General features: G+C 32.3%; 1 protein-coding gene across 19 annotated transcripts in view; it reads left to right on the top strand.

Moving 5' to 3' along the window:
* Positions 1-21,062, top strand: part of LOC134714885 (protein unc-13 homolog B-like) — a 129,924-nt gene that overhangs the window by 41,217 nt on the left and 67,645 nt on the right. For 18 of the 19 annotated variants that reach the window (XM_063576551.1, XM_063576555.1, XM_063576548.1 and 15 more), the window contains exons 9-10: positions 5,236-5,307; positions 16,956-17,121. In XM_063576551.1, the coding sequence (XP_063432621.1) occupies positions 5,236-5,307; positions 16,956-17,121 (238 nt within the window). The remainder of the gene's footprint in view (positions 1-5,235; positions 5,308-16,955; positions 17,122-21,062) is intronic. The other variant, XM_063576559.1, reaches the window with a different exon arrangement.

Genomic DNA, 21,062 nt, shown 5'->3' with positions numbered 1-21,062 from the left:
AAAGTAGCATGTTTAATTCTTGGGATTTTTTTTTTATTTAGCATTCATGGCATTAGGTGCTGATGACTGTCAACATTCATTTTAAATATATCCTATTTTATCACCTAAAGCTATATTATATACAGTAATATGAATTATTGTACATTTGTAATTTTATCATAGTCAATTTGATACAAAGGACATTATCATCCTATGTCATTAAATACTACACATAGGCCAATGTTTATAAAAATGTGTGGATGTATACCTTGTGTACTATTTTTAAAGTGTAAAAAAGGAAAACAAAATCTGGATTATGAAATGGAAAAAGTTAATTTGTTACACTTTGAATGGTGAGTTGGGGGTACTGTTAATCATACATTTATACTCTACATTTAAGTGGTCAAATTGTCAGTACAATTAGGTGACTATTTCTGTTGTATAGGATTACACATTCAGTTAGCTGATGAATCATCATCAAAGTCTTTGTGGTTTAAATACATGTATGCCACAGTTTGACCAACATAATTGAACATTCATGACATTCAAACATCTGTTTCAGAAAAAAAACTAAGATGGAGAGGGGTTCTATGAATGCACTTTCATAAAAACTATAGGTGGCCAGATCATGATAGTGAACATATTATTACAGTATTGGGTCATCTTCGCTAGCCAAGGGTTATGATCCACTCCTGTTCTCTTCATTCTTGGCGGATTAAGCCAACATTTGTGATAACAATGTTGCACCATCTATGGGAAGATTAAAGTCACTCCCATTTGGGTAGGAATCTTAAGGGAGTTCGCCTCTCAGTTTCAAAATAATTAACTTTTCAAAACACAAGTTTATATTGATAAGGGATAAATAAAGGAATCCAAAGAGCAAAAAAACATAGGTCACCCTGCTTGTTTTCGAGATATTAGCTATTGAAATTTTGACGGGAATCTATTCTCTCTTGACTTTCATAGCTTTATCATTGACGAGTTTAAGTTCTAAAAAACTTTAAAAATAATTAAAATTTTATAAGACTTTTACAGATGGCTTATCATTATGCATGTAAACGATTTACAAAAAGAAAAATTGGGGTCACCAGCCAATTTTTTTCAGAACATTCAAATAGACTAAACCAGAGGATTCAGAAAATCTGACAAAAAAATGCAAAACATGACAAGCCAGCTTCCTTAAAAAGATGATGGGACTTCAGAATTGCTATTGATTCCTTCTATATTGCTGGACAGCCTGAATTCATGTATAAAAATAATTGAGTTAGCATTAATTTTAAATAATTATGATCTCTGCATAGGAGTCACACTGAATGTTTAAGTAGTATCTGAAGTGATGGCTTGCAATTTGGTAACATTGCCAAATTAGAATAAAAGTGTTGCCTTTCAAAAAAATTTAGGTAATGATCTGGGTAACAAAGTATTCATTTGATTTTCCCCAAAAACAGATTTTGAATAGATTTGTGAATAAAATTACTTGTCCTGGCAATTTTGATGGAGGGAAAAACAAAATGAAGCAGACAATGAATTAGTCTCCACATTGAATATCTTAACAAAAAGTTATGCACAAAGTATCTATGAAAAATGTCCTTTTATGAATAAACTCATCATAGATATAAGGACTAAATTTTGTATATATATATATATACGCCAGACGTGTGTTGCGTCTACAAAAGACTCATCAGTGACGCTCGAATCCAAAAAAGTTAAAAAGGCAAAATAAAGTACGAAGTTAAAGAGCATTGAGGACCAAAATTCCTAAAAGTTTTGCCAAATCCAGCTAAGGTAATCTATACCTGAGGTAGAAAAGCCTTAGTATTTCAAAAATTCAAAATTTTGTAAACAGAAGAGCAGGTTTTAGCCCTAGGGTATAATTGGCAGATGTCAACACGTAAATAATACAGATAATTTTCCAATTTTATTTATGAAACACAAAGCACATTAAATTTAATCATCAATAGTTGATGATATTTGAGTTTAAATGTTATGAACCATTCACCTGCCTTGGCATTTAGAAGTTATATCACACAATAGTTCATTTTGTACAAATATAGTCATTGATGAAAGGGAGATAATTCAATTGAAATTCATAACCAGTGATATCAATTGTCCTAATGTCTAGTTGTAAGGACCAAGGTCAGCCAATCTCATCACTTTTAATCTGGTGTAAATATTAATGTTCATAACCTTTTTCTGAATTTATTTCCTTAAATGAAATCTGGGCCAAATGATCATGAACCCAAAATTGTCCAAACACATTCTTATTGTGTTTACATATATATTTAACGTAGTTTAGTTTTAAATTTCTTTTATTACGTTCTCAATGAAACTAGATACCTTTGATAATAGAGGCCTAGGGTTAAACAGGTAAAGATGAACATTTTTAACGCTTTTATATCAACAATTTTGGGCTGCACAGGTTTTATGAAACACAACAGAAAAGTGTAAGATAAATTGTATGTATATATTATAAATGACTTTTTCAATATCATTTAATGACTATATATATCAACCCTTAACCAATATAATTCCTTGAGCTAATATTGGTGTCCCAGGTGTGATATCTTAAAAAAGCAACAACATAACATTCTCTTTATAAAAGTTCACAAATCAGTTATCTTCTCCTTTTCGGTTTTTGTTGCAAATCGAGATATTAAGTTGTCAGATGATACTGTATTGCTACATGTATGTATAAAGCCATGCAAAAAAAATGTTGTTGATTTCCCTTAACCCTGTGAGGTTTGGTCATTTTTTTTTTAAAGATAGGGGGGGGGGGGAGCAAGACTCTCTTTTAAGACAAATATCATTGATGCCTTGATATTGTCTGATAATAAGATAATAGTTGCTTTATAAGCTGTAAGGCCATGCAAAAAGATTTTTTGCTTTCCCTTTACCCTACCAGGTCAAGTCAATTTTCCTTTATTTTTTTAAATTGATGAAAAATTGAGCAAGACTCTCGTTAAAAACAATAATCAATGATGCTTTTATGATTGTCTGATAATTTTTTTCAAGAATTTTCATTTGTCATTCCCAAAGTTTCAGATCTATGTCACGACAAGTTTTTTCAAGAATTTCCTGTCAGTGGTTTTAGATAAAATTCTCTGTAGAGCAAAACTGCTTGTGCCTTGTTTGATTTTTTGCAATGATCTACTTCAACCAAAAATATAAAAAAAGAAATCCTCCCTGTCGACTCTTGAATTAGGGAAATCCATGGCCAACATGCAATTTTCAATGGCCTTATTGTGAAAAAGTGATATATGCACATAATGCCTATATTTGAGTGTTATTTTACTTCTAGATCTGATTAATCTAGTTTTGACATAGTTAAGGTCTTTTGACTTGCAAGATGCTGCTCTCTGGTCTGTTTTCAGTCCTCTTTGTGATATGTATGAACATTTATAGTATATTTGAATATGACATATTTTAGTTTGAATGTTATTAAAAAAAATGATAATGTTAGGAGTTGTCTCTCCTTGTACCCAGCTGCTACAATGAGAGGACATTGCAATACTGTGCCTTCAAGGTCATTGACAGTTCATTTATTTTAATGTTATTTATATTAAAAGTATAAATCAACAATATCTTGGACAATTTTATTTTTGGGGGGAGGGAGAGAGGAGGTATTTTTGAAATGTTATTTATATGGCAAGCCATCCCACACCGACAGTTCTTATTGATATAAAATGAGATTTATGACAGTTTTATCTTGAACATATGAATGCATAATGCTGAAAAATATTAAAGGGAGTTATTTGAGCTGAAATAAAAACCATCATGATAATTTGGAAAATCAACATGGTTACATAGGGTTAAATCTGTTTATATGTACACAAACTTTCCTTCAGTGATGATATGAAACACTTCCAATTGTATCCTTGTATCCTTTAATTCATTTCAAGTTCTGAGTAGGATAAGATCAATACATGTACAGTCACCAAACTTTCAATTTACAGATAGAAAATATCATCTATACAGTGGAATGTGAAAGTTAAAGGCTAGCTTTCTTTCTTATTCAAAGTTTGCCTCATAGAAACAAAACATTAATTTGCATGCTATATTCATGATATTTTTTTAAGATAATTCAATTGTACTAAAGTAATAATCTGCCTTGAATAGCGGATAATATGAACTTTTGTCTTGATTCCGATAAGAATGAGTCTCTTACAATCATTAATTAGGACTTGACTTCTAATTTCAATTGGGTATTATGTGACAATGAACACCATGACATGTTGCATTAATTTGCTACTTGTTTCATTGAAATGTGAATATTTTATTTTAATGGAACAATACAAGAAGTGTAATGTTAGGTTCTGGTTGTAGTTACTGTATTCACATATATAATACGGGTAGTTTCTATGAGACATACAGCATATTGATTTAATGACATTAAATGTAATTAGAAACCTCCTAAACATACAGTTACATATTGCACCATAGGCATGATAGGGGTTTTATTCTGTATTCAAAGTAAAATTTTGCAATCTTTACATTTTTTAGGTACAATTAAGTAAAAAAAAAAAAAGTACAATGTCGTTTTGTTTTCCCATAACATGCATCTCCACATCTCCAAAAAAGATTTCATGTTTGTATGCCCAACCTATGATAGTAGAGGGGCATTATGTTTTCTGGTCTGTGTGTGCGACCGTCCGTTCGTCTTGCTTCAGGTTAAAGTTTTTGGTCAAGGTAGTTTTTGTTGAAGTTTAAGTCCAATCTACTTAAAACTTAGTCCATATGTTCCCTATGATATGATCTTTCTAATTTGAGTACCAAATTATAGTTTTGACCCCAATAATGATAATGAACTTAAAAAATGATAGTGCGAGGTTCAGATTAAAGTTTTTGGTCAAGGTAGTTTTTGATGAAGTTGATGTCCAATCAACTTGAAACTTAGTACACATGTTCCGTATGATATAATCTTTCTAATTCTAATGGCAAAATTTGGACACCGATTTCATGGTCCACTGAACATAGAAAATGATAATGCTAGTAGGGCATCCTTGTACTATATGGACACATTCTTGTTAAGGTGTATGTTAAATAATTCAAAATTTAGGTTAACATGTTCAAGGATTGAATAATACTGCACAGTACAACAGATCACATCAATAGATTCCTCCAAAATAATAAATTCATATAAATAAACATGTGTAATAACGAACAATACTTCCAGTTTTCTATACCACTTCATGGTAGAAATACCAATGTTCACCTTTTTTCTGCTATATATTCACTATATTGCTGTATATTTCTTAGGAGCCCAATGCACAGCCGTGATTCCTTAACTAACACTACTAACATCAGTCGTCATAGTACACAGGACTATAGGTAAGTACTTTGTTGTTGTCTCTGGTCATTGTTGTCACTGTTCCTAAAAACAAGTATGAAACCACAAGTCATTTATCACGGTTTGTTATATCTGTCTTAGTAGAAAGTATTATAGTTGGACTTAAATATGGTTAACAGTGTATTGTCTTTCAGGGGTGGATTCATCCATTTTAAAAAGGGGGGCTCCCAACCCAGGACAAAAGGGGGGGGGGGTGTCCAAATATATGCCCCCATTCAAATGCATTGATCATCCAAAAAAAAGGGGGGTTCCCACCCTTGGAACCCTCCCCCTGGATCTGTCACTGGTCTTATGATACTGCACATGCAGAGCCCTAGATTAAGTCACTTTCATTGACTGGAATTACTAATATCAATTATAGTGCAAAGGATACATGCATCAGTTTTTATGTACACAGGCTAATAACGGCTAGTGTTTTGTTGTTTTTGTGACCTGACATGTACAAATCTAGTCATGCTACATGTACATGTATATGGTGATTTTGTTTTAGTTCATTGTGTGTTACTGCAGTTTACTGTTTAGTGGGACATCTAATTTCACGGAACAGCATAGGCTTTGCTCATTGTTGAAGGCCATAAGCCGCATTACATTGACCTATAGTTGTTAATTTCTGTGTCATTTGATCTCTTGTGGAGAGTTATCTCAAATGTTGGCAATCATACCACATTTTCATTTTTATAGTACATATTATTATTCAAGGGCCATTTGCATGATATTCTGGCTGTGATAAAACCCTATATGTGGACTGTTTTCTGCTCTCTGGTTGGGTTATTGTCTCATTGACACATACCCATTATCCATGTTGTTGTTTTGTCTGTGTGACCCCTTTACATGGGAAGTTCACAGCTGGATTATAAGTTTATACTGTTGTTGTTGTTGTGTGGTCTTTCTTACCTAAGACTACCAGTAATATGACTTCAAATGGAGTAATACTTGGATAAGAATAGAAAACTATGAATGTAAACTCTTTTTGTTACCTCGGGATTTAAAAGTCTAAACTCCCAGCTATTTTTATGCAAATTTAATTGATAGTTTATTTATTTTAATGTACTGGTTTTATTTTGTACTTAGATTGTAAATAAGTTGATATACCCTCAGTTTTCTGTACCACCAGGATCTATTTTCCAGTAATTATGTTGATAGATGTATATTTCCAATAACAGGTCATTTCATGTAAATCATTCTACAATTATCCTTGCTAATTATCACTTTAATTATAATGTTAAAGTAGACATCTATATCAACTTTTGGGAATGTTTTATGGAAATATTTGGGGATTCAAATCAAATGATGCTGAAACAAGGTAGGCCAATAGAAATAGTTCATTGCAATTGGATTTTTACAAATAATGAAATTACGATAAAATTTTGTTTTTACTTTTACATGGATAATTAGAGCTGAGATTTAAATAACAGTGTGTGGATTTCGGTGCTATAATTCCACCTTTTATTTTAAGAACAAAATAATACAAATAAATAAAAGTAGGTGAATAAATATGAAAATAGTGGTTTTCGAGTCTTATAATTTTGAAATATATGCACATGCATTTGTGAAAGCATTTGAGTCTAGGAATGTTAAGCAGATGATTGACAAAGGCATGGTCAAGTATTGTGTACTCCTTGCAAAAAAAAATTGGGAGGGGGGAGGGGGGAGGGGGGTCTGAAAATCACACTTACCATCAGAGTTTAAGGAATATCACATCTTTCTTATGCCCAGTTAGAATTATGGTCAGTTAAATTAAAATAAACAAATCAAGTAATCATTGATTGATTGATTATATAAGTGTTTACTTAAAAATGGCTTTATTGTAAGGAGAGCTAATTCAAATATTTTCAAAGTCTTAACTGCATGAACTTTAACAGAGTTACAGTCATTCTAGTCATTTTGAACAATAGGAACCTTTATAGGGGAGGCGCACATTCCCATGGTGTAGTGGTTAGCACATTGAACTTCTAAACCAAAGGTTCCTGGTTCAATGCCTGTTCTGGGAGAAAACTTCAGGGACTGAACTTTCAGTTCTCCCTCGACATCATTTGTGAGTATGGTCTTGAGAAACAATAATAGTCTGTCAAAAGAGGACTTTAAATGGCTGACCCGTGTCAAGAAAGAGACATTCTCTTGCACGTTAAAGACACCATTGTAAATTTAAAAAAAGGGCAGGCTAATGCCCCCTAAAAGGCAGCAGTCGCACATGCAAAGTAGAAAGGGATTATATAAGTTGCAATAACTTGTTTCCTAGTGAATCCACTAACGATAAAAATGTTTGAACGAAACACATTCCTGTTGGAACTTGTTGTTCATGTTATCACAGTAGCCTTCTTTCCATCTCAACACAAAATACCATTACAGCCTTTTAAAACTTCCCATGACCAAGCAACATAGAATTAAGTCCATGTTTATCTGACTTATTATAATGATTGACTCTGATAACTTTATTAGTATCTTACAAACATATATACTCAACAGTTCAAATGAGAAAAAAAATTCTCAAAACAAATTATAAACAATGGGGTCCTATTTTGAAATGTCTCGGCTAGTGGAGACCATATGAATATAACCCACCAGGACAGACTCGTATTGTCGCAACTAAATCATGTATTAGTATTACTATATTGAGAAAATTATAATCTCTATATACATAACACTCATCATAATGTTTTAATAAGGGCGATATGGGAAATGATGGGAGATATCTATGTATCATTAAATGGACTTAATTAATACCAAAATCACTTTTGTTTTATCATTCACTTAGCTGTTGTTGAACAGTAGAAAACTGCAGGTTATATTTGTCTCCACAACATTTAATTAATTATCTGCAATAATAACCTGCCATTTCACAAGTGGACAGTCCATATTAGAGGTCTATATTTAGTTAATTGAAAATATTGATTGAGAAGGACAGAGGCATATCCTTCACAACCACTTAAATATTGAATTGACAGATGTCTTATCATTAATAAACATTGTGTAATTATAAAACACACAATTATGTATGTATAATGGCCGAATATATAAGTCTGGGTATTAGTGTATGTATATTACATAGGGGATTTGGGAAGGACTTGTAGGATCTTGTGGAATTAGAGAGGTTTTGGGTCTGGGAATATTATTTAATACTTAATTTTTCATTCTCAATTTTATGATTGAATTTGATATCAAGCATGGGGTGTTTAACATGTATTATGTCTGAGTATTAAGTTAAGTTGTATGTATTTGTGCATTAACTTAACCTGAGAGACAATTGTGAAAATAAAATGATGACAAGAAAAGTTGTGTCAATCATTTTCATGATTATAAGCTGACTGAAGAGGTTTTGGTTGTTTTATTAAGTTCTTTTTCGGTCTTTTTACTTTCAAGTATTGAATATCTTTGGCTTTCTAAAGCTTTGATTACAATTTTACCTGATGCAGGTTTTCCAGACTCGTTCATACATTTAGATAATGATTTTGTTTTCTATTTTAGCTTTTTAGGAAATCTGAGAGTCAAAATCTCATACTTATTGACTCAGGTGCATGGTGTATATACCTTGCATGAGTTCATGGTGAATTTTATCATCAAATTGGGTCTATTTATCTTCTGAACTGTTGAACTTATTACATGTTCTAAGGTTATTTTCAAGGTTATTTCCTTTATATTATCCATATAAGCAATTTCTGAACAATGTTTCATATGATATTACAAATTTTTCACAAAATGATCCATAGATTATAAAAAAAAATGAAATACAATAACATGACAATTGTAAACATTTGTTTTTTTGTTTTATTTTGCATGTTTGTTTAAGAAATTTAATACCCAACTTCAAAGTAAAACTATTGCTCTAATGATCAGTTTGCTTAATGTCAATATATGATACAAAATTTTTCAAAAGGCTTTTTTTTTAGATGATATTTAGATATTTGAATATGTAAACAATGTTAGATTTGATATTTGGCCATCTGTTGTTGTTCCTTTTATTATTGGCAATACTTTTGTGAGAAATATTTGAAGTGTATTGATCTGATACCTACAACACACCTGTGATGAAATGGATTTCATTGATCTTTAAATAACAACATACAACATCAGAAATGTTATTATTTTCTATATCTGAAAGATCTGTGAAATAAATCTACATTTGAAATAAAAGTGGCACAAAATTTAAAATATTGATATTTTAAATGAAAACATTAGTTTAGTTTGTTTGAAATAAATAGAATTATTTACTGCTTTTATAATTGATATCAGTTTTGCTTTGTGTTGAATATTTATTTTGTTATCTCCTGTATGGAAACAATATTGTTTAAATAGCCTTTGTCAGAACCCTATTTATTCATAATCCAGCATCTTTGACAATAATGAAAGATAGAAGGTTTTTCATTTTGCATATGTTCTATCAAGTTCTAGTGGTGTGCATATTATCAGGGCTGGTTTATCACAAAATTGTCCCAAAATAAGGTTAGTGGAATTTACTGTACATTTGTTCAGGTTCAGAACATGTTTCCAAAATCAATTCTACCGAACAGAAGGTCAACAATTAGTTTTGCTACCTACTGTATTGTATATATCTTTTTGTACATTATGATTTCTTGGTTTTCTTTTTGTACATAAACATTATTGTGTTTTCTGTTTGTTTATCCACGTGACTGTGTTACTCACATGTAGATCTATTAGACTGTGTTTTCTTCTGCTTCATCTTGATGATAAGTTTTCTGTTTGTAAGTCCACCTTTTCTTTTGTACATCATTTGATTGTGTGTTTGTTCATGCATATTCCCGTTGATTGAGTTTTGTTCATTCATACAACCATTTGATTGTGTTTTGTTCATGTACATCCATTTGATTGTGTTTTGTTCATGTACATCCATTTGATTATATTTTGTTCATGTACATCCATTTGATTGTGTTTTGTTCATGTACATCCATTTGATTGTGTTTTGTTCATGTACATCCATTTGATTGTGTTTTGTTTATGTACAACCATTTGATTGTGTTTTGTTCATGTACATCCATTTGATTGTGTTTTGTTCATGTACATCCATTTGATAGTGTTTTGTTCATGTACATCTATTTGATTGTGTTTTGTTCTTTTACATCGATTTGATTGTGTTTTGTTCATGTACATCCATATGATTGTGTTTTGTTCATGTACAACCATTTGATTGTGTTTTGTTCATGTACATCCATTTGGTTGTGTTTGTTCATCATGTTCATTTATATCCATTTGCATGCATTTTCCCCTGTTCATTCATTGAGAATTTTATATTAAAGTCCAAAATATTAAACTGAAGCTGCTTTTCCCTGGTCACATTTGCTCTTGTTCATCCACATGATGGTGTTTTCTGTTGTTCATCCACATGATGGTGTTTTCTGTTGTTCATACACATGATTGTGTTTTCTGTTGTTCATACACATGATTGTGTTTTCTCTGTTTTACATCCATATGATTGTGTTTTCTCTTGTTCATCCACATGGTGGTCTATTCTGTTGTTCATTCACATGATGGTGTTTTCTGTTGTTCATACACATGATGGTGTTTTCTCTGTTTTACATCCACATGATTGTGTTTTATCTTGTACATCCAAATAATTGTGTTTTCTCTTGAACATTCAACTGATGGTGTTTTCTGTTGTTCATACACATGATGGTGTTTTTATGTTTTACATCCACATGATTGTGTTTTCTCTTGTTCATCCACATGATAGTCTTATCTCTTGTTCACCTACATGATTGTGTTTTCTCTTGATCATCCAAATGATGGTGTATTCTGTTGTTCATCCACATGATGGTGTTTTTTCTGTTTTACATCCACATGATTGTGTTTTCTGTTGTTCATACACATGATGATGTTTTCTCTGTTTCACATCCATATGATTGTGTTTTCTCTTGTTCATCCACATGGTGGTGTATTCTGTTGTTCATCCACATGATGGTGTTTTATTTGTTTTACATCCACATGATGGTGTTTTCTGTTGTTCATACACATGATGATGTTTTCTCTGTTTTACATCCATATGATTGTGTTTTCTCTTGTTCATCCATATGGTGGTGTATTCTGTTGTTCATCCACATGATGGTGTTTTCTCTGTTTTACATCCACATGATGGTGTTTTCTGTTGTTCAAACACATGATGATGTTTTCTCTGTTTTACATCCATATGATTGTGTTTTCTCTTGTTCATCCACATGGTGGTGTATTCTGTTGTTCATCCACATGATGGTGTTTTCTCTGTTTTACATCCAAATGATTGTGTTTTCTCGTGTTTATCCACATGATAGTCTTATCTCTTGTTCACCTACATGATTGTGTTTTTTCTTGTACATCCACATGATGGTGTTTTCTCTGTTTTACATCCACATGATTGTGTTTTCTGTTGTTCATACACATGATGATGTTTTCTCTGTTTTACATCCATATGATTGTGTTTTCTCTTGTTCATCCACATGGTGGTGTATTCTGTTGTTCATCCACATGATGGTGTTTTATTTGTTTTACATCCACATGATGGTGTTTTCTGTTGTTCATACACATGATGATGTTTTCTCTGTTTTACATCCATATGATTGTGTTTTCTCTTGTTCATCCATATGGTGGTGTATTCTGTTGTTCATCCACATGATGGTGTTTTCTCTGTTTTACATCCACATGATGGTGTTTTCTGTTGTTCAAACACATGATGATGTTTTCTCTGTTTTACATCCATATGATTGTGTTTTCTCTTGTTCATCCACATGGTGGTGTATTCTGTTGTTCATCCACATGATGGTGTTTTCTCTGTTTTACATCCAAATGATTGTGTTTTCTCGTGTTTATCCACATGATAGTCTTATCTCTTGTTCACCTACATGATTGTGTTTTTTCTTGTACATCCACATGATGGTGTTTTCTGTTGTTCATACACATGATTGTGTTTTCTCTGTTTTACATCCACATGATTGTGTTTTCTCTTTTTCATCTACATGATTGTGATTTCCCTTGTTCACCAACATGATTGTGTTTTCTCTTGTTCATCCACATGATGGTGTTTTCTGTTGTTCATACACATGATGGTGTTTTCTCTGTTTTACATCCACATGATTGTGTTTTCTTTACATTGACATGATTGAGTTTTCTCTTGAACATCCACATGATTGAGTTTTCTCTTGTTCATCCACATGATTGTGTTTTTTCCTTAGCATCCACATGATTGTGTTGTTTTCCTTTACATCCACATAATTGTGTTTTCTCTTGAACATTCACATGATGGTGTTTTCTCTTGTTCATCTACATGATTGTGTTTTCTCTTGTTCACCAACATTATTGTGTTTTCTCTTGTTCATCCACATGATGGTGTTTTCTGTTGTTCATACACATGATGGTGTTTTCTCTGTTTTTCATCCACATGATTGTGTTTTTCCTTTACATTGACATGATTGAGTTTTTCTTGTTCATTCACATGATTGTGTTTTTCCTTTACATTATTATGATTGAGTTTCTCTTGTTCATCCACATGATTGTGTTTTTCCTTTACATTAACATGATTGAGTTTCTCTTGTTCATCCACATGATTGTGTTTTTTCTTGTTCAACCATGTTTGCCTTATGTAAATATATATATATATACATGTATTAAGTTTAAAGGTGTCAAATATAATTACTATTTCTTTGTGAAGTACGTTGTTTGACACTATCCACCTTCTACCAAACATATAAATAATTACTTTTCTACTACCTGTCCACATTTATAATTATCTTCGTCTACTTTGGGTTGAAATGAAGTACAGTTATAAGGTTTATACTGTGATACCGTATCATTGTATGACAATTCTGTGTGTTAGCAATGCATTACTTAATTATGAAGGGAACTATTACATGAATGGTAAGTGGTATTGTAATGGACTTTAAGTATGGTTAGTTCTTATGAGCAGTGAATTTCATGGTATTTGTTCAGGTTAGATATAGGTAACTATTTATGCATCTGTACCACATGGTGTTAAAAAATAGGACGCCCATAGAGGAATTGTGGACGTTGTTTGAAATTTGGCTTATTGAATGTATTTTAAAAACTTTTTCTCTGGGGTAACATGCAACTTTAATTGCTCATCATTATGATAAAATTAATGTGAACATTGGACAGATAATTGGTCATATACTCATATTAACACCTGAGATCACCCCCAGTATTTTTTAGGGATTATGTCTTGTGTACTATTGTTTTTCTGCTTGTCTTTTTTTTTAAGCCATTGCATTGTCAGCTTATTTTTTATCTATGAATTTGAATATCCCTCTGGTATTTTTTGCCCCTCTTTTAATTCCTATGTAACAAAGCTTTTGATAGAATAATGGTCTTGTTCTGTCCAACATAAATTTTTTGTCATCAGGAGAACCCATGATGCTTTTTTATCAAATCATTTTCAAATTTGTAAGACTATTTGTAAGTTTATTTAAATCATATATATCAAATTTAATTAAAATTTTAACTGATGATCCATTCAGCATTGTTATCTTGGTTATCTTTTATCTTTACTTGTATTATGTGTGCATAAAAATTGATTTAATATAGAGAAATTAATAAACTTCAACATTAAATATGGTTAATATTATATAAATAAGTAATCATGATGCAGTATTGTTAAAGTAAATTGAACATAAATAAATCTTTTTTTTATTAAAATTTATTAAAGTATTCAACTGTAGAATATTTTCAGTAATGTGTATTATAATTTGAATTGGATTATTTCGTTGGGGGTTTACATTTTTTTACAAGATGTAATGGGTTTACGCAACTAAAGGTCACAATACTACCTTAAATAATGAGCACAGAGCAAAATTCAAAATAAATAGTCAGCTATCAAAATGTGATAAAAAACCAAGTCTAGGTTTAAATGAACATATTATTGAATGTTTAATGGAGGCTTCTTTGCTGTCATTTTTTTTAAATGCTGGAAAAAAACAAGATGTATGAGAAACAAATTCAGTTATTAGGTAATATAAAAAAATCCTTTGATTTTGAAAAAAATCCAATATTTATTTGTTTGATTGAAAGTGAACTATTAGTGTAAATCCCAGAGTAAATTTATTGTTGTTATTTATGTAGAAAGTGTGATCAATTATGCTGTCATTGATGTAGAAATGCATTTAATTTCAGCATATAGGAAGAATGTATTATACAGAACAATAGGTCCCTTTAAGTTTAATTACTTTGTTTCCTAAAACTTGGTTAGAGATGACCATTTCTTTAGTTCTAATAGGAGTCAAATGATATCGAGTGTCCAGTAAATATTTGTAAACAATGAATCCTTCAGTTTTAAAATTATGATGTTGGTGTATTGATGAGTTTGAAAATAGGTCAAAAATAGATTGATGAGCTTGAAAGTAGGTCAAATATAGATTGATGAATATTGGTAATCATTTTCAAGAATTCTGGACTATTGTGAATACTTCTTTTCATATGTTTTAGCAAATAATGAGAACCAGCATATTTTACATGTTTTAGGCTCAACTTTATATTATTGTTCTCATAGATTTGTGTGCTAATGTCAAGAGGGAGTATACTGTTTTACCTCTGTTTGCCCATCTGTCCCATGCAAATATCAAGTGGGAGTATAATGTTTTACCTCTGTTTGTCCATCTGTCCCATGCAAATATCAAGTGGAAGCATACTGTTTTACCTCTGTTTGTCCATCTGTCCCATGCAAATATCAAGTGGGAGTATAATGTTTTACCTCTGTTTGTCCATCTGTCCCATGCAAATATCAAGTGGGAGTATACTGTTTTACCTCTGTTTGTCCATCTGTCCCATGCAAATATCAAGTGGGAGTATACTGTTTTACCTCTGTTTGTCCATCTGTCCCATGCAAATATCAAATGGGAGTATACTGTTTTACCTCTGTTTGTCCATCTGTCCCATGCAAATATCAAGTGGGAGTATACTGTTTTACCTCTGTTTGTCCATCTGTCCCATGCAAATATCAAATGGGAGTATACTGTTATACCTCTGTTTGTCCATCTGTCCCATGCAAATATCAAGTGGGAGTATAATGTTTTACCTCTGTTTGTCCATCTGTCCCATGCAAATATCAAGTGGGAGTATACTGTTTTACCTCTGTTTTTCCATCTGTCCCATGCAAATATCAAGTGGGAGTATACTGTTTTACCTCTGTTTGCCCATCTGTCCAATGCAAATATCAAGTGGGAGTATAATGTTTTACCTCTGTTTGTCCATCTGTCCCATGCAAATATCAAGTGGGAGTATACTGTTTTACCTCTGTTTGTCCATCTGTCCCATGCAAATATCAAGTGGGAGTATACTGTTTTACCTCTGTTTGTCCATCTGTCCCATGCAAATATCAAATGGGAGTATACTGTTTTACCTCTGTTTGTCCATCTGTCCCATGCAAATATCAAGTGGGAGTATACTGTTTTACCTCTGTTTGTCCATCTGTCCCATGCAAATATCAAATGGGAGTATACTGTTATACCTCTGTTTGTCCATCTGTCCCATGCAAATATCAAGTGGGAGTATAATGTTTTACCTCTGTTTGTCCATCTGTCCCATGCAAATATCAAGTGGGAGTATACTGTTTTACCTCTGTTTGTCCATCTGTCCCATGCAAATATCCAGTGGGAGTATACTGTTTTACCTCTGTTTGCCCATCTGTCCCATGCAAATATCCAGTGGGAGTATACTGTTTTACCTCTGTTTGTCCATCTGTCCCATGCAAATATCAAGTGGGAGTATACTGTTTTACCTCTGTTTGCCCATCTGTCCAATGCAAATATCAAGTGGGAGTATACTGTTTTACCTCTGTTTGTCCATCTGTCCCATGCAAATATCAAGTGGGAGTATACTGTTTTACCTCTGTTTGCCCATCTGTCCCATATAAATATCAAGTGGGAGTATACTGTTTTACCTCTGTTTGTCCATCTGTCCCATGCAAATATCAAGTGGGAGTATACTGTTTTACCTCTGTTTGTCCATCTGTCCCATGCAAATATCAAGTGGGAGTATACTGTTTTACCTCTGTTTGCCCATCTGTCCCATGCAAATATCAAGTGGGAGTATACTGTTTTACCTCTGTTTGTCCATCTGTCCCATTGTTATTTTTCGTCACATTTTTCATAGAAACTACATCATAAGGAGTTCAATAAGTCAGCTATACCGGCATGTGATGGGTTCCTCACTCAACAACTTCCTGTTGACTGAACACTGATGACATCCAAGTAGTTGAAAATTTTCTTCACAATTATCTCAGGAACTACATTACAAGAATTTCTAAAAAAATAGTTTCAGTGTTTATATGAGTCAACTATACCATGTGAAGTGTTTTCAGATTCATCACTCAATAACTTTCTGTTATCTGAACACTTACAGTTGGGCGAGGGTATCATCCGTGAGCAGAAGCTTGCAGTATCTGTTGTTAGTCTTGTTGACAGATTCTGTCTGATTCATTTAGTATTGCAAACAAATCTTTGTCTATTTTAATTATATAAACAGTTATTGTCTGTCATAGTTAACCTAAGTCCTGTTAACTGATCCGTAAATTTAAGTCCTGTAGATAAATGTCTGTCTATTTCTAGTCATATTAACACTTTTATGTCTATTTTCAGTCCTGTAAACAATTTTATGTCTATTTTTAATCCTGTAAACAATTTTCTGTCTATTTTAGCCCTGTTAACAGTACAAGATCATCAACCAACATCAGCCGAGGGAGTACACAAGAAGTTAGTGATGGACAGGACTTATATGAAACACAAATGAATCCTGACTATTCCTCACCAGCAAGGTCTAAGTGGATAGATGCAGTGAACCGTGTCAGAGAAAAACTTCAAGAGGTAAGTCTTTGACATGTATGAAAGAAAGGAACTTGACAATTCCTAATATTACTATACCAAATCTTATGGTGGAGTAAAACAAATTGATTTCCCCCTAACAAATGCTGAAGCAGCTATATTCATCTTCTTGAAATGAGACCCAAAGGAATTGAAAATATATATTTCACTCTATGTATTTGCCTTATAATATGAAACTCTATGGTTTCTATATCTTCCAAGGTTTATCACTACTTTTTAGATACACAAAATATAGTGCATGATCATAAGTTTCTAAACATTCTATCCATAAAACTTTCCTCTAGAGCTACCAAGTTCTTTGATTTATTTTCAAACATTTAATTCATCACTACCTGAATTCATTTGATTATCACTTTATAAAATCTATTAGCAGATGTTGTTACAGTATTGATATATGGTTGTTCTATCTATTGTGACATCTGCAGTTGTAATCTCAAATTAATTACTTTATATATTAAAGTTATATATACATGTAACTATACATGTTATAGTCATCTCAGTTTATGCCTATTCTGAGACCAATAGAATATCTCAGAGGGTTCTATAATACTAAAATTACGAGGTCCAATTTGTCAGCCGTCATCACGTAAAAACGACGAATCACAGAATTCAACTTTATATATAACTAATATAGTACAAAGGTGTAGATTAAAAATTACACCACTCCAGGCCCTTTTGTTTTCCATGTAATTAATATTGCCAATAATTAAGAAGTTCCGGGTTGAGTCTGATACCGATACCAATAGTATATTCACCTGTTACCTTTTACATTATCTGTACGTTTGCAGCTGCCAGGCGCACCACCAAAAGGTGTATTCAGGATTAATATGCTATATACACTTCAATTTGTTAGAGGGCATGACGTAAAACAGCGAATCAAAGAATTCAACTTTTTTATAACTAATATAGGACAATGCTGTTGATTAAAAGATACTCCATTCCAGGACCTTTTGTTTTCCAAATAATTAATATTACCAATAATTGATAAGTTCCAGTTCGACGGGTTCAAACAGAGAGATTTGAAAGCAGAGAAAAAACTGTGTATCTTATAATCGGCATGACTTTATCAGATGACAATACTAATACTAAAATAAGGCTTGCGCATAGTTATATACTTTAATTCAGTCACGGACCCGTAATATCACGGGTGTGTTCTAGTTATATATTGAAGTTATATATACATGTAACTATACATGTAACTATACATGTTATAGTCATCTCAGTTTATGCCTATTCTGAGACCAATAGAATATCTCAGAGGGTTGTTTCTCAAGCAAATGTGAAATTTTAAAACAAACTGAATTGCAATTAACATTAGGAATAATCATCTGATGTAGTTTTGTACTTTAGTTATAGATGTGAAGTACATGTCCAATTTTCATAAAATTTTTGTAAACAATTTATACATTTTTAGAGGTCCATCAGACTAAAAACATGTGTTTTATATTTTGAAAGTTACTCTTGAAGTGAAGCGTACTCTGAACAGTTCAAAAGTTTCACTTTCTCTTAGGTAATGAAGAGTTTTAAAGTAGCTCTGTGATGAATAAAGAATTATATTTTGAGAATGGTTCTCTTAGTTTATATGAACACAGTTGAAATACTGTATCTAACATCTATGATTGACTTCAGTCAATGTGCACAGTATTTTATTATAATCACAGTCTCAAAAGTTGTAAGATTGTGTCATGATATTAGCATTCTCTATACATGTCGTTAATAAGCTATATTCAATTATATATTTGGTCGAACATCCAAACAAATATATTCTTCCTTATTCACACTGTTCCATTCTGATTCTGACTATAACTTGACAAGAATTACTTTATTAGAATTAGAGTTTAAGTCTGGGGCTGGTTAACTTTGATTTATTAATTATTGGATTAAGCAAATCTAACTCTTTGCAGTTTTCCTAAGATTACAAAAAAATGTCAGATGTTCAATAACAGAAGATTTATAATAAACCATTTTAACCTCAAGTTTTCTCAGTAGCTCATCACACGTCAGTGTCACAAAGTCAATCTTGAGTCATCAGAAATTAGAAATAATACAAGATGTTATTAGCGTGATTGATTTCTCAGCCACAAACTGTGTTTTGTCATTTGTCTACCATCACAGTCAACAGGAAACCTATTAACACACAATTAGATTCTGTCTTTTTTCATTGAAATTATTTTGATCACCTCCAAATTCCGTGGGAGGGATTAGGAATTTTTTGTTTGGACTCTTTGTAAGCAGTGTTTATTGGTCTGTTCAACCTTGAAAGTCATTGGAAGACTGTTGGATACCTATTTTATTGATGGTTCAATCTGATGTTCTCAGTAATGTAGACCTCTTTAGCACATTTTGTTTCTATCGGTATCTTAAATGTTTGAATTCATATAGCAGTTATATACATGAAGTCTACCTTGTTAGAAAAAATTACAAATAAAGCTCAGCTTGCATCTCAGGATTGAATTTGTCCTTAAAATATATGGCTGTTTTTTTCTTAATGTTGAAATGTTGATTGTCAAGGCTTTATAAGGTAAAAGGACTTACAGTTATCTTTTGTTAAATAAAAAAAACTCTCTGAACTTGATTTTCTTTATAAGACTAAATTGAAAAATTATTTTGAACCTTGCAATAAAATGGGGTGATGAAAGTCTTTGAAAGTTTTATGAAAAAGGTGAATAAGATACTGTAGATATAAACAGTTTGAAGAGACAGAGTTCGTGAAATCTTATTTTCCTTGGTGGTCCTTGAAGAAAATCTGCTGGTCCTCACTATTATTCTATTGAAAAATACTAAAAGTGTGTCAGTCCTATTCAAAATTTTGATGGTAAAATCCTGAGTACCGCCACTTTTCCCGAACTCTGAAAAGATACAAAGACAAGAGATATAAACTATTTAGTTGGTAAGTATACAGAAATGGTGTGTGAAAAATTATCAAATGTCCGCTAAGGACATTGAAACCAGTCTTCCAATTTAATACAACAAACAAGAGATAATCATACTAGGGCCTAGTAAACACATAAAAGCTAGACACTAGAACCAGTTGTCAAATGGAAAACAACAAACAAGGGATAATCATACCAGGGCCTAATAAACACAGAAAAGCTAGACACTAGAACCAGTTGTCAAATGGAAAACAAGAAACAAGGGATAATCATACCAGGGCCTAATAAACACAGAAAAGCTAGACACTAGAACCAGTTGTCAAATGGAAAACAAGAAACAAGGGATAATCATACCAGGGCCTAATAAACACAGAAAAGCTAGACACTAGAACCAGTTGTCAAATGGAAAACAAGAAACAAGGAATAATCATACCAGGGCCTAATAAACACAGAAAAGCTAGACACTAGAACCAGTTGTCCAATGGAAAACAACAAACAAGGGATAATCATACCAGGGCCAAATAAACACAGAAAAGCTAGACACTAGAACCAGTTGTCCAATGGAAAACAACAAACAAGGGATAATCATACCAGGGCCTAATAAACACAGAAAAGCTAGACACTAGAACCAGTTGTCCAATGGAAAACAACAAATAAGGGATAATCATACCAGGGCCTAATAAACACAGAAAAGCTAGACACTAGAACCAGTTGTCCAATGGAAAACAACAAACAAGGGATAATCATACCAGGGCATAATAAACACAGAAAAGCTACACACTAGAACCAGTTGTCCTATGGAATACAACAAACAAGGGATAATCATACCAGGGCCTAATAAACACAGAAAAGCTAGACACTAGAACCAGTTGTCCAATGGAATACAACAAACAAGGGATAATCATACCAGGGCCTAATAAACACAGAAAAGCTAGACACTAGAACCAGTTGTCCAATGGAAAACAACAAACAAGGGATAATCATACCAGGGCCTAATAAACACAGAAAAGCTAGACACTACAACCAGTTGTCAAATGGAAAACAACAAAC

This window comes from Mytilus trossulus, chromosome 4 (genome assembly GCF_036588685.1).
Source record: "Mytilus trossulus isolate FHL-02 chromosome 4, PNRI_Mtr1.1.1.hap1, whole genome shotgun sequence".
NCBI classification, from domain to species: Eukaryota; Metazoa; Mollusca; class Bivalvia; order Mytilida; family Mytilidae; genus Mytilus; species Mytilus trossulus.
The sequence above is the reverse complement of the archived record's forward strand: the minus strand, read 5'-3'. Positions and strand labels throughout refer to the sequence as shown.